Source organism: Hippopotamus amphibius, chromosome 3, assembly GCF_030028045.1.
Source record: "Hippopotamus amphibius kiboko isolate mHipAmp2 chromosome 3, mHipAmp2.hap2, whole genome shotgun sequence".
Taxonomy (NCBI): domain Eukaryota; kingdom Metazoa; phylum Chordata; class Mammalia; order Artiodactyla; family Hippopotamidae; genus Hippopotamus; species Hippopotamus amphibius.
Window position 1 is genome coordinate 147,418,252 of NC_080188.1, and position 15,352 is coordinate 147,433,603.

General features: G+C 45.5%; 1 protein-coding gene across 1 annotated transcript in view; it reads right to left on the minus strand.

Annotated features, from left to right (window-relative positions):
- The window catches only part of KIF26B (kinesin family member 26B), a 475,056-nt gene that overhangs the window by 128,454 nt on the left and 331,250 nt on the right, over positions 1–15,352 (minus strand). Inside the window, exon 5 of the mRNA XM_057730021.1 lies at positions 14,152–14,335. Coding sequence (XP_057586004.1) covers positions 14,152–14,335 — 184 coding nt within the window. The remainder of the gene's footprint in view (positions 1–14,151; positions 14,336–15,352) is intronic.

A 15,352-nucleotide genomic window follows, 5' to 3' on the forward strand; every position in this document is an offset into this window, starting at 1 on the left:
ACTGCCAACTCAAGGCCACTTAGAACCTACCAATCCGTTCGGATTTTCTGCTAACTAAAGGTTAATACATATGAACACGTATTATTGATACTATCCAAGATATTTGGAAAATTCTGGAAACCTAAAGTTAAAAAAAAAAAAACCCTCTGTTTTTGCTCGCATTACATAGCTGGCATCTTCCGCACAATGCCTGGTACTTTTGAGTAGGCAGTCAGAAATGTTTGTTGCATGAGTGTTTCTCGGGAGTCAGACCATGGCCTAGATTGAGACAGATGTCACGTATTGCCTTCCTCCAGTTGTACGTTTCACAGTGTAACTCCTAGATGGGGTTAATTTGGGAGATTGCACCCTCCTGGCAGTGAATTCCACACTGCTAGGGAAATGGGATGGCTGTGGGGAGCCACAGTAGGAGTGGGGAAAAGGGAGAAACAAAAGATTTTCATGAAGATTAATTTGCTGAAATGTGGGCATTTTTGTGCAACACTTGCTCTACAGAGTAAGCAGGCTGTGGCCAGCATTAACTGGTAGATGTACGACCATTGATCTGGAATCAATGGCACCTGCAAGTCGGAGCTGTGACTTGGGGCTACATCTCTGTCTCATCAGAGAGAACCACAAGATTGTCTGTGCTCACCTGCCATGGGGATGCTGAGGTCCTCCTCCCAGGTCACTCCACCCCCTGGGCTAATGCTTGCCTCTCTAAGCTCTCTTGAATATGCACGTCACTCTTCCCTAGAAACTGCTAAATGAGTGGTCCACCCATGAACTCCCAAAGAAACCCTTCTTTCAACAGCTCAGTAAATCCTGACTGGGTCGCATCTGAATTTGAGGCATATCATCCCCTGCATTAGTCTTTCTTCCTAAATGCTCACTCAACCTTCCTGCAAATCCTCTGCAAAGGCAGCGGATGGCTTTCCTTTGTCTGCTCCTGTGAGGCAGCATCTTCTTCTACTTGGACATGCTCCTCTTCACGCCAATCCTGATATTCCGATGGGACCACCCCACACCCAGTCAGGGCCAACCCCAGCCCTTCTCTGGAATTGTGAGCTTAAGGTCAGAGGGGAGTCTGTGGGGTCTGCTGGTGCAAGCTGTAAGATATGACACTTTAGAGCTGTCAGCAGTTGTACGAGGGCAAGGGCTGGTCAGAACTGAAGAATGAAGCCAACATGTGGAGGAAGCACAAATAAGAGGCAGAAAAAGAAAGAGAGTCCTGGGTCCTCAGTGGACCGCGCTCCAGGCCTCCCTGACCTCCCCGGGTCTGGGTCCACAGACACCGACGACCCTCCAGCCACTTGCTGTTTCGGACAGTTTGAGTCTCTGTTGCTTGAAACTAAAAAGACTTCTAATTAATACAAACCCCTTTCATTCTCCTTTAGTCCCCTCCGCTCATCCCCACTCCAGGCTATACCACCTTCGAATACACATATTTTTCAAGATAACTTCAGAATCTCACCGGTCATTGATGCCAGTCTCATATCTTAACAGGAGCATTCTCAAAGGAAACTAGGCAACATGGGAATTTGGAAAGGTAGGAAGTGTCTCCCTCGGTGATAAAAGCAGAGTGGAGAATGCAGAGGGGACGGGGGAGCATGACCCCGGGTGGCAGACAGCTTTCTCTACAACCCTGAACAAAGCCCCTTGCTTCAGCCCACCTCAGAGAGGACAAGTACAGCTTCCTTATCACATACTTTCAGGGGAATTCTGTCTGTAAAGCAAAGGACATGTGAGTTCTCTTAAGAGAGAGTCTGTATGAACATAAACGTTCTGCGCGCCACTGTGACTCATTCATACGAACTAATTGCAGGGGAATCGCAGGTAGTACATCAAAGTGTTAAAAATGAAACAAAAGTTCATCCTTCCCTGCCTGCTGAACTATCAGTTGTCATCACAACGCAATCTGAGTACTTTAGGAATATGATAGTGTGTTCAGTAAAAAGAAACGAGGGAGAAAACTCACCAGGAAGCCAATTATCTTGCACGAATTTCAGCCTTATCTGCCATGATAAGCTAGAGTGATGATTACAATAATAGGTATTTTTAGTTTGAGTTTAGAGAATGATTTTAACTCTTTTGAATAGCAATTTTTAGGATTCTTAAGGACAGAGACCATGTTGAACTCATCTGTGTATTCCCAAAGTAACCAACACACAGCAGGTACATCACGTGTGCCTTATGAATAAATCAGTGGACAGACACATGCATGAATGGATGATGGATAAATGGATGAAGGATGGAGTAGGCAAAAGTAGGAAAAAATAACCGTACAATGACTGTTATACTCTATACTTTAATGTCTTTCAATGCAGGGAGTTCTATCTACATGGCATATGGCTAAGCATTTGTGGGAATATGAAAGCAGTATAAACCAAGATCCCCACTCTCACATGGACTAAACACTCAGAGGAGGAGATAAATTATACCCATAAAACAATGAGAGCGATATAAAGTAGTAAACAGTTAATGACCAGGATCTGTGCTAGGGGTAGACATGGTACAAAACAGCAGAGAAACCAGGGAGCCAGCTTGGGGAATAGATATGGGATGTTGATGAAAGGAGGCACTTAGCCAGATCTGGAAGAGGGGGTGGGTGTGGACACCGGGGATACAGTGGTCCATTATGAGAGAAAATTAAGAACAGAAGCCAGCCAGGGAGGGCAGGCAGGATGGGTTCAGGGCACGCTGCCTCTCCCAGCATGTCTCCACAGACCACAGATCGATAAATACCCACAACACACCTCCTGAGACAAAAGTTGATATGCAAACATTTCTATTGTCACGGAGCTGGTGTTCTAGACACAGAATGTTCACAGGACTGAATCGCCCGCATGGCTCAATATAGTCCAGGATGTAATTCACTGTTAAGTCAGCTCCAGGGGTCCTGTCCCACCCAGCTCTGACCTAGAGTTGACACCACTCTGGAATAGGGCTGAAGTACAGTGGCCTTTTCTCTCGTGGAACTTGGGACATTTTCTGGTTTGCTTTGGTCTTCAAAAAATCATTTTGAACATTAGTTTACTTTCACTGGCTTGCTTACTGCATGGAAACAGGAGCCACAAAAGGCAATCCAAACCATGAGAGCTTTCAGTGTGGGGGTGACAGTTACAAAGCTCTCCAAGGTGACAAGGGGAGAGGAGAGCAGCAGGATGCTGGCAACAGAGAAGGATGTCCTGGCACCCGCCTCAGCTGTGTTCACCACCCTGCAAACGCAGCTGTAGCACGACAACCACGGACGTTTGCTTACTGGGCATTTTCTGAAGCCAAATGACTACATATGAAGTGTGCAGAGAGATGGCATCACGTAGCTGTCCAGAAAACAAGTCCCAGAACTGGGGCTTATATATATATCCCAGCTCCACCACAGACCAGGCACGTGACCTTGGGCAGATTCCTCACATCTGTTTCAGCTTCCTCGGATGTAAAATGGGGGAGATTATAACAGACCTTTCCCAAAGACTTGTAATGAGTATTTAACAAGTTAATACATGTGAAACACTCTGAACAGTGCCTGACACAAACAAATGGCCAATACATGTTGCATGATCAGGAGAAGAATACTGGAAACAAAGAAGCAGGGTGTTCCCATCCACTCTGAAAAGCTGTGACACCTCTGGGAAGTGTCTCACCTTCTCTGAATCTCATCTATCAGCAGGGCCTAACACTGCCCCCTCCCCGCCCACCGCCCTCCTCTCAGAGCTGTACGGAAGATCAAGAGAGACAATATGGATGAAAGGGGGTGTAAGACACAGACTTACAAGATGTGAAGGATCATCACAGTAGAATGGAGACCCAGGTCACGATTCCATCCATCTATCCATTCACCTAGTGTGATGGTTAACTTTTTGTGTCAACGTGTCTGGGCTACAGTACATAGATATTTGGTCAAGCATTATTCTAGATGTTTCTGTGAAGGTATTATTTAGATGAGATTAATATTTAAATCAGCAGACTTTGAGTAAAGCAGATTACCCTCTATAATGTGAATGGGCCTTATCCAAGCAGTTGAAGGTCTTAACAGAGAAAGGCTGACTTCCCCTGAAGAAAAGGGAATTCTGCCAGCAAACAGCCTTTCGACTCAAACCGCAACTCTCCCCCGGGTCTCCAGCCTGCCAGCCTTCCTGCACATTTTGGACTTGCCAGCCTCCATAATTGTGTGTGTCCCCTTGCCACTCTGTCTACACACACACACACACATCCTGTTGGTTCTCCTCCTCTAGAGAGCCCTGACTAATACACCTACTATTTACTGAGCACCTGTGTAGGATTCAAAAGAGGGCAAGAGAGACATGGCCCTGCCCTCGTGAAGCTTACAGCCAATAAAGAGAACCATTAAACATGGAACTATGGAGATCAGTTACCTACAGGGTGATGAATGCAATGAAGAGAACCTGTGGGTGCTATGAAAGTATGTAATGGGGCACCCAACCCAGGAAATCTCCCTCAAGGAGGTGGCATTTCTGCAGATATCCCTAGGATGGGCAGGAACCAGCCACGTAGAGGTTGCGCAGAGTAACAGTGGGACCTCTAGGCAAGGCAAACTTTCCGGGCCGGGTGCCATTCTTGCCCAGGCTCTGGCTACTTGCACTTGGAACCAGAGCAGACAGCCTGATGTGGGAGCTGTGTTTTATTAGCCCTGGAGTCCTTTGGGGCCCCTATAGGGTACTATTTTTAATCATATTCTATATTATGGGGGATGGATGCTCTCTGACCTTCCCAGTTCCTATGATTTTTAACTTTCCACTGCTTTACATGACAACACAGTGCAGGCAGTATTTTACTGATTGGGTTTTTAAAACTGCCCTTCACTGAAAACCTTCTGGTGCAAACACGGGAAATGTCTTCTCAAAATACTTAAAACAAGGAACAGATCCAGGTCATGATGACAGGGTTAACTGACCGTCCCTCAGCTTATCCATGGGTTAAGGCATTCCCAAAGGCCCTTTGTCCTCTTTCCCAAACTCAAGGGGTGGGGGTGGGATGGGGCAGGTGGTCAAGCTGCTGAAGGAAATTACTCTCGAGAAAAAAAGAGTCCCCCTACTCCCTCAAAAGGCCCCAAAAGATTCCATACAAGTAACTGCTTCTAGGCTTCCTGTCTGAGGCTCAGAGAGAAAGAACCAAGAGCAGCTTACTTAATGCTGATGGTTGTAGATGTGTTAGGAGTTTACAATCTGGTTTCACACTGTCTGGTCCCATGTTACCCTCACACGCCGCAACACACATGAGGCTTCCAGAGTCACGCCTGGCCCCCAGTGGCTCCTCCATCAGTAACCACTGAACCAAACTCACTATATGGTCTCAGTCCTCTGCCTTTTACCCCAGGCTGGCCTGAGCTTCCCCAGCTTAACAGTGGGTTTTCAGATACAGACAAGGTCTTGAATGCCGTGTAGCTGGTGCTACTCTTGGGGTGGGGTGGGGGACCTGGAGTTAAGTTGGGCTACCTGGGAGCAGGCAGGAGCAGTCTTTTCCACAGCAGGCAGGCCATTATGAGTTCATACTGAAGAAAGCGCAGAACTGAACCTACAACCCCAAGAAGCTAGCATTGGAAACAGAATGATTTTACCATCACTAGTTTCAGTAAGAACAAAACCTTTGATTAGCTACAGCTGGTACACTGCTCCACTAATGAATCCGCCAAATATTCATTGTTGGTGGTAAAGTGATCTCAACTAAGCTGCAAATAGACAAAAATTTTATCTGAATAGTTGGTTGTAGCATGCAACACACAGGCAAGACCAGGGGAACAGGAAAAGAAATGTGGAAGGAATTTTGTCCCTAGCACTAAATGTTACAGCCATGGTTCTATTTCTGTTGTTTCACCTAGAAAGTCAAATACTCAGATTCAAAGCTGGAATTTAGAGGGTGGTTTGTGGACCACATGTTTGTGTCCACCCCCCCCCCCCATTCATATATTGAAATCCTAACCCCCAACGTGATGGTATTTGGAGGTGAGGCCTTTGGGAGGCGATTAGGTCATGAGGGCGGAGCCCTCATGAATGGGATTAGTGCCCTTATAAGAAGAGACAAGAGAGCTTGCTTGTGTGCTCTCTCTGCTCTCTACTATGTGAAATGCAACAAGACTATCAGGAAGAGAGCTCTCATCAGACACCAGATCTGCCATAACCGTGATCTTGGGCTACTCAGACTTCAGAATTGAGAGAAGTAAGTTTTTGTTGTTTAAGCCACCCAGTCTACAGTATTTTTGTTATAGCGGCTAGAACGGACTAAGACAGCATTACAGACAAGAGCTAAACTGAACTTGTAAAGCAATGTGGGAGAACATAGGGAATCTTATGTTGTGGCTCTCAGGAGCTAGAGGATTTTTATTTCAGAAACTATTTAACAATCAAAGCAAAATATGTTTTGCTTTTAAGAATGTATCAGAGTGTTCTTCTCCCTCCATAATGATACATTTTAGTTCAAGGAAGCATTAGAAAGGAATTCAAATGTTTTGTTATGCTAGTCATTGAGAAGGCAAGAATAGCATTTTCTACTCTGAGGCACAAAAGGATAACTTTCTAATTAACTCAGCAGTTTGGATTCACCATTTTTTATAAAACATTACTATCAATCCCATTTTAATGGGATAATTATAGCAAATCTTGATTAACTTTTCTTTCAGCCATTAGCAAGAGAAAGATAAGATGTTAGAAATGTTAGCTTAAAATATACCTGCTATTCCCATACTCTTGATATCAGTAATTGTCTAATTGTGCTGAGCCTGACTAAAATGTGGTTTTTGGACAAAGAATGATCAAAAGCCCCATTCTGGCATTATAATCCATCTTATTGCCCTTTGTATAATTGAGAAAGTGGCATTTATTCCAGAGAGAATTCCCTCATTTTATCTCGTGTTTTCATTCCATAAATCAGGATGCTAATTAGGGATTACAGGTATTCCGGGAGGCCCCAAATCTATCCTTCAATTATGGTAAAGGTTTATAGCCTTTAAAAAGCCCCCTTAGAAAAGTCACCTTCCACCTCCTTCAACACAAGTGTGTGCATATGTGTGCATATACACACACACCCCACACCCAGCACCTCCACCTAATACCTAAAAAAATAGAGTCGTAGAATTGAAGCTGAAAGTCTAGAAATGGGGGGAAAGCTTAAGAATCACTCAAATTCTGCCTTAAAGTCTTCATGACTTCGTGATCTTTCACACTCCAAAGCTTAAACTTTTTTGTCTTTTCCTGCAAAAACAGGTTGACAAATTACTTCATCTTGCTGGGCCTCAATTTCTTCATATGTAAAATGGGAGGATTGGACAAGACCGTCTTTGAGAAAATGTCTCGTTGAGGGATGTTGATGGTGTTTGCACATCGCCAGGGAGCCAGTACTAGGCAGCAGCATCTCCCCGATGCCACCCTCCCAGGGCAACTCAGGTGCTGAGGAGTAAGCAGGGCCAAGGATGACTAGGGTCTGGTCCTTTAGATGTTGGTGTTTCTGCCTCATTATAACAGCCCAATATGCAGGATGGATCCTACACAGTGCTGAATGCCTAGTTAGCATGCTAGAATTACGTTAAAATACTCAACATTTTTTGATTGTCCTTTATGTAAGCTGGCACTGAAAAAGTACAGACTTCCTCCCTGCTTACCCAGGAGTCCTTTCATAGTGTGCTCTGTGTAGGTATTTCAGGCAAAGAAAACCAGAAAACGAGTATTTAAGATAGAACGTACTACCCTATCAGAAAACGGATGTGATTAACCTGAAAGGTGCTGCTTACCCTTCTCGTTCTCCACCTAATAATGAAGCCAGCAGAAAGTCATACCCATACAACTTGATCAATAATGAGGACCAACACCGCCGTCGTGCTTTCTTTTTACACATGGTTTAGCATGACTTTCCTGTCCAGCGGCCTTTAATGGAGAACATCTTCCTAAGACTTCCCTGTCTTTGCAAGAACGAGCCTGCTAAATTCAAGAGCGGCATGACAGCGGGTGTAGGAAAAGCCTCCTCCCCATCACGTAGTCCCACAGGTAGGCTCCAGTAGCCCCTCAGCCCTCCGAGCAGCGGCATCTGCAGTTCCCGAGCCTCGAGAGCTGGTGGCGCAGCCTCACACTGCGCATGTGTGGAGGAAGAGGGCGGGCTCCAGGACAGGTGCGGACATCTCTGCGTCGCCGCCGGTGCGGCGGGGTGGAGAAACCTCGAAGATTATTGAGTTGGAACATTTTCCCCAAGTCCCATTTCTCCGGAGATACAGGTTGGAGGAGGGGTCAAGATAAGAAAGAAAGGAAGGAGAGAAAAACCAAACTCGAACTACAGGAGCTTAGCCGGCTCAACTGCAACCAACAGAGCACACAAAAGAACTGTAATTAGGGAGTGGAAGGTCACACGAGTGTACTTCCCACAAGAGCTAACAATTCAATTTGCAGAGCTATCAGGCCAGCTCTCCTGATGACTGCGCGTGTTTTATTTACGCAGGCTATTTCTCCCGCCCCCTCAAAGCACGGCAGAATAGAAAGCTCACGATTCCTTTCTACTGTCTGGAGTGTTTAAGGAGGTAGTCATCACTGATGAGTGAGGAGTGGGATCCACAATTTTCCATCACATTAGAATACTTGAATGTTAAAGGCTGACTCAGATCTTTCCTCTTCTCTCTGTCTCTCTGGTAAAGCTTCCGGGGAGGAATGGTGGAATGTGATAATTTGCATACTATTTTAATAACCTGGATCTTGGTGGGCTGGAAGGCATGAGATTTTCTCCTTGGTATAACCTGGCATCACTTCCTGAACAAGAGAGAGCTACACCAGCATTTCTACTTGTTGGACAAATGAATAGGAGTTACATTAGGACCTTAAAAAATATTATTTTAATCTAACTTTTCTATCTTATTGTTTTCCAGTTGTAATCAGAACATAAATTGAACAAGAATCTTGGCTTCTTCTTCCTTACAGTGTCACCAGGGTTTAGTAATCTAATGACTTCTGCTCTAAAAAAGTTAATAAACCTGTAAAGGGAAGGAATCTCTACTGAAAAGCACACATGGTTCCTATGTTTCTCTATGCTATTGGTTTACATACCAAATAAGGGGAAGTTTAAAATTAAAACTAAACCTAGACATATAGGACCTGGTAACATGAGCCAAGTAGTGAGTGAAAGTGAGTGTGAGAGAGAGAGTGTGTGTGTGTGTGTTTGGGGGAGGGGATGTTATTTAGAGAATATATGTTCTATGTTTTAATAGAAGTCAAAATATGCTGCTACCAGGTTTGAAAAGCAGTGCTAAATAAGAGGCAGATGATTTAAAATCAAGGACTGTGAAGGAGAAAGAATAATGGCTCCAGCCTTTACTGCGTAAGAAAGATAATCTAGCCAGACAAGCAAGTCTGTTTCTAAATCACAGCTCTGAGGAATCACCTGCCTTGGGGCTGCACTGTCTACGGAGGAGAGATCTCAGTGAAGCACTTCAGAAATGCACAGACGGATGGGCCAGAGTGGCGATGGGGATCCAGTGTGACGGGTACCACACAGCCCTTCTTCCACTCACACTAGTCTAAGGGGGATCCCCAGGAGAAGGAAACAGCATCTGTAGCTCAGGAGTGGTGGCCGAGGCTGAACGCCAGGCAGGCATTTTCACAGGAGCCTAGAGTTCATGGATATCAGGTTATACACCCAGGCATGTGGCTTAGAGCAGTCATCCAGCTTCTGTGTACTGTCCCCGGCAGTGGCATCTCCTGCAGTACCTGGAATACAGTATGTCTACAGATATTCACCCATTGAATCCAGTGTGACAAGCCCTCCTCAACCTGTCTCCAGCTCAATTTTTTTCATGTTTGTTTCATCCAAATTTTTATGATCTTTTCAAATTCTAGAGTCTGTTCTCTTGTGGCGAGCACCCACCTATGAGTTTTCTCATGTGGGAACAAAGACTGAGTGGTGATGACTCCATCCTTTTGAGGCATTCCTAGAGATTATGAAGGAAAAGGAGGCTCCTTTTCCCTTCATGCTTCATGCATTTCCCTTCAGGAATTCTTCCAGGAAGAGGAGAACTGACCAGGTAGATCACTGTCATCATCACTAATGTGACTGTCGCCATTACCATTCTCACCTTTAAAAGCATTTAGGCACCCGAGGTGGGGCTGCAGAGCCAAATACTGAGTGAGTTTAAACAGATAATGTGCTTTGCTCTAGAAGCTTGTAATCCAACACTAAGAGCTCTGACATTAATCTGTGACACACTGACAAATGAACCTTAAACATGGATGTTAATTAATTGTGCAAACAAATTTTATGAAGAGCTTTTACTGACTTAGGAGAAGGAACCATTTCAAACAGATTAGAAATATCATTTACATAAAGCCAAACCCACGAAGTATAAACAGGGACTAAGCTGCTTTGATCCACTAATCATCTTTATCTATTCATTAAGAATGTCTCTACAAGACCACTTTGTGCTATAGCTTCTTTATATAACTTGAAAGTTAGACAGAATTACTTGAAATCTGTGATTCCAACTTTTCCTTAAGTCAAATTGTCCTTCACATTGATTCAAGTTGGTGAGATGTCTAAGGCTGACGTTATAATGACTAGATTGTATTTAAGTGCTGTCGGGGCAGGCATTCTGTCTGTCTGTCCATCACGGCAAGCCTAGTGCACAGAAGGTACTCAATAAATACTTGCTGTGTGCCAAGTACTGCCGTAGGTGCTGGGGACTCTGAGATGTTTCCTGTGTTGTGTGTGTGCTGTGCTTCAGCTCCAAGTATACTCAAGTTACCCCAAGTTCTTCCATCACTGTGGCCTCCAGAAAAGCTTTTGCCTCAAGAAGCACCTGGTGGCCAGCAATGACTCTAGGTGGGGAGAGGGAGGGAGGAAGTTGTTGCTGGAAATCACTGGCAGTGAGACAAAGCGAGGGGTGGTGGAGCGCCTCTGACTCACTGTGTGTCTGTCGTGGCCTGTCACTGCCCCACGGCCCTTTCTCTCCCAACCATGACTCTCAAAAGGGAAGTGTGTCCCTCTCCACTGGATGAAGGCCACTGGTTCCCAATTTATTTTGCTACGATTATGGCCCCATTGCATTCTTGTCTCCACTCAGATTTTTAAAGGTCATGTATATCTAGAGACAGCCCAGGGAGACGGTGGAGAATAAAAGGTCTTACAGGCCCTGACTTTTGGGCTTGACTCAGGAGACACTGGAAAATCTGCTCTCTTGGGGCCTCTGTTTTCTTGTCTACAAATGAAATGAAAGCGCTGAACAAACCCACAAAAGCCCGTCCTCAGGTCTCCCAAGGAAGTCCTTGGGTGGTTGAGGATGAGAGGCGGGGCGGGGCGGGGCTGGGCCTGCTCCCCACTCCGCCTCAAGAGCACCCTCCACCCCAACGCCGGGTTAAATAATTAAGTTGCTTTTGGCCATTCAGCCCAGCTTTTCTACTTCCAATGGAATGATCGATACGTAGCGCCCATTCTTTACGTTCTGTATGACACGCCCCTGTATTTCTTTGACATGTTAATGTGTAAATTATGCGACAGAGATCAATTGATGGGGATTTTTCCACGCGGGTGAGGAGAACGCAGATCCTCACTGCAGTGGACTACCATGAGCCTGGGAAATGGGCCTCCGCTCAGTTCAGGCCGTTGGCACCGCCGTGGCAGAGTCAAGGCCAGCTCGCATTCTGCGAAGCACACGTCTCAGTAGGAGGAGGCAGGATGGGAGGTGTGCTTACCGACCTCTGGTTTCAATCACACACGTTTTCAAGTAAACGTGTATAATGACACTGCCTTCCAGAGAGCACACTCCCTCCCACTGTCACTTCCTCCCCGCCAGTGCCCCCACCCCTGTGCTCAGCAGGACAGCTGCCTTGAGGCCACTCGTCAGACAGAAGTCACACCTTTCGTGACACCCAGTCTGGTGACCCCACTTCCATGGGACAAACTCTGGGCTTCCTGCATTCTTGGCTGGCTAATGTCACCCTTTCTCTCCCGTTCAAAAAAGCACACTGGACTGCAAATGAGAGAAAGGGATAGTATTTTACATTAAAAAAATAAGTGTGTGATTTGCAAGCTTTAGTTTGTGAAGGATTATAATATTAATTATAGTTATACCTGGTCTTATGCTGCTTATGTTACTTATAATTATACTTCTAGCTGGCCACTACACATAGGACATCATGACACAAAAATCAGACCAGTGCCTTCCAGATTTTTTTTGTGCAAGTCCCAGGTCATCCTGGCTGGAAACAGTCTTTCTGCTGCTTCACTCCCTGCCTGGTGCCCTGATCCCCTTGCCTCAGAATTCCAGGGAGGGGGTTCAGGATGGGGGAAGGAAGGGGCAGAAGGCCCTAAGCTTGGGGCCCAGGCCCACCTGAAGATGTATCTATATCGACCCTTTCAGGAACCCCAGACTGGGCCACTGCTACAGATGCAGGAAGGTGGTTTCTTACATGGGTCACTTCGAGGTGTCCTGGACAGGGCCATAGTGGGGTGTGTGAGTGCCCCAGGTTGGTAATAGTCTAGTACCTCTTTAGAGGGACAGCATTTAAATACTGGTTCACAGGTACTCAGAAGAGAAGTAGGGTGCTGTTCAGAGCAGGAGAGGAGAAGGAGATTGCAGTGGTAATTTGATGTCACTTTGTCCAGGAAGGTTCAGCTCTGGCACTAAAGTTCCAGACTCCTCTTAGCAAAACCAAAGTCCATGAACACTTAAAAATGGCTCAGAAGGTAAATTTTCTGTTATGAGTACCTTACCACAGCTAAAAACAAATTTTTTTTTTAATTGTAAAAGTCCTGCAGTTACTTGTACCCACCCTCCTCAGAAGGCAGCCTATCAACCATCCACGATGACTGCAGAGTGCGCCTGCGGGGGTGCCGTTCCCACCCACGTGTTTCACTCCCGTGGTTTCCCCATCTCCTTCCATGGCCAGCGATGCCAGAGCAGCCCTCGCAGGCTGAGCCCAGGCTGCTGCCCTGATGCCTGCTTTCCTACTTTACCTCTGAGCCTGGGAAAGCCCTGCCCAATGCCATGGAACATTCCAGGACTGGATGCTTTCCATTAGAATAAGCATTGCTCTATTCAGTATAATCTTAAATGTAAACTCTGTTGGAAAGGGTAACTTAGCAAGTTAGTATTTTCCCAGCGGGTGGTGAAATTGGGAATGGGTGAGTATGGGAGGAGGCAGGAGAAATTGAAGAAGGAGAAAAGCACGAAGGAAAAAGGGCAGAGGGTGTGGGGTTAACTCCAGAAGGACCACTAGTTAGGCTGAGGCCACTGAAGACCGTGAAACTGGGAATAATGTTGAGGGTCAAGGGGAGAGGGAATCAGTGATCTCAATAAGTAAAATCTTAGTCCACACAGTTGAACAGCCACTCCCTTCAGCAAGACCTGCAACCTCCCAAAACGAGTCCTGTTAAGTCTTATGTCGGTGGTGGGGAACTGGCAAGGTGGTGTGTACCATCCTACTTCTGATGAAAGTAAAAGATGGAAAACAGCCACTTCTTTCTTCAGTTAAGTGTTTTTATAAGTTGCATCTTATTTACCCATTGAAGAGTAAACCGTAAGTTACTTCACCCAGACATTTATCTCAGAAGAAACAATTAAGAGATGACACCTAAAAACAAAGTTACCCCAAACATAGCTGAGCCGCATCTCGAGATGCATTCCTACATCTCATCATCATGTTCCCCATCTCTTTCTAAGTAGTTGTAACAATTCAAAAGCATGTATCTTGGCTAGAATGGCACACAGAAAATGCTCCCCAGAAGTCCCATCGGCGGTCTGGTTCAAAAGTAGAACTTGTGATTTCTCTGAAGAAGAGGAACAATGAAATTGTCCCGGGGAAATAACGAAGCATCTTTATGTCTTATTCCTGTACCGTGTTTCTTGGTCTCTCCTACCTCTGCCTTCTGTCTTGGGTGTTTGGGGATCTTTTCTTTAATTGGTTACAGATCTGTCAAACAATACAAGGCTGGTTTTTTTCTGCCAAAATCAAACCACATCTCCAGTAAGTGGAATGTCTTAATTTACTACAAGTATATGTAACCAGAAAAAATGGTTTACAGTACTTCCAAATGAATTTCATTTTGCCTCCTCTCCCTGTCACCTCTTGTTTTAACAAACAAACTGAGCCCTCATTCTCTTCCTTGCCTCATTCCTTGCCTCATTCTCTTCCTTGCCTTTGACTCCACCCACGGAGCCAGCGTGGAGACGGCACAGGTGCCTACCTTGCCCAGGCCTGGGGTGTCCTTCACCTTGTTCACGGCCCTCAGCAGGCAGGGCGGGGCCGGGGGCGGGGACATCTGCAGAATGCCGCTGAAGCTGGTGGCAAAGAGAGGTGGCTCGGCAACAGAAGAAGCGGAAGGCCGATGTTTCTTCTTTTTAGAAGACAGATTTAACTTCTGGGCAGCTCTGGAGGGAAAAATTCAGGAAAAAAAAACAATAAACGAAAAAGTATGGTACAATCAGATATTCTAGTGTCATTTTATGTTCTTTCTCTTAAGCCGCTAGTTCTTATTGCACCTAAACAGTTCTCTCTCTTCCTCCGAGGGCCGGGTGGTAGCCCCTGACTGCAACTGAGTGAACCCAGGGAGCTGCCCGGTCACTTACAGAGCACAGCAACACCACGGCATTGCACAGTTCTGCAGCCGCCATCTACAAAGCATTGTTTCTTAACAATGAACGCTCAGTTTAACCATGAATAAAGCTGGCCATCTTTGGGGATACACAGCACCTATTAGCTTAATCATTCCATAACTTCTGGTATAAACTCAAGTGTGAGAGACCTTATAAGTTTTTCAGAAACTCTAACACCTTGTAAAATTCAAACTGGTCTGAGGAAGAACCACATGGTGACCACTCAAGGCATGCGATGGACGTCATTGTGGAAGAAAAACACACACCCCAGCACTGTGGGGAGATATAAATCAAACTGTCTTAGAAACATAACACCCAATCAGAATTAACTCCAGCCCAGGTGTAGGGTCCTGACACTAGGGGTGGCTCATGTGGAAAACAGGCTTTTGTGCAGGGTGGTCTTTCACTACACAATGCGATTCATGGGCAACTGCAAGGGTGATGGAGTCAGAACCCACAAAGCTGGCAGACGATGCAAACGGAAAGGTGGGAGGGAGGGTGCTGCATGGTTAGTAACATTGCTTGTTCACATTACATCTTGCATCATTCAGACATTCTGCAACACCTAAAACATGACAATCTTATCAGAGGGGAGAGGGGAAAATAAGGCAAAGGCATTTCACAGACTATAATATACTCACTTCTGGATTCATCCTCGGTTTTTTCATATTGTTCTCTTATTCTAAGAAATCCAATTTATTTACCAAAGGTTATTAAGATTTTAGCTGCTGCTTAAAACAGATAGGCTATCATGACTTTATTCTACATATCAAGACCTTATAATCCATCCTG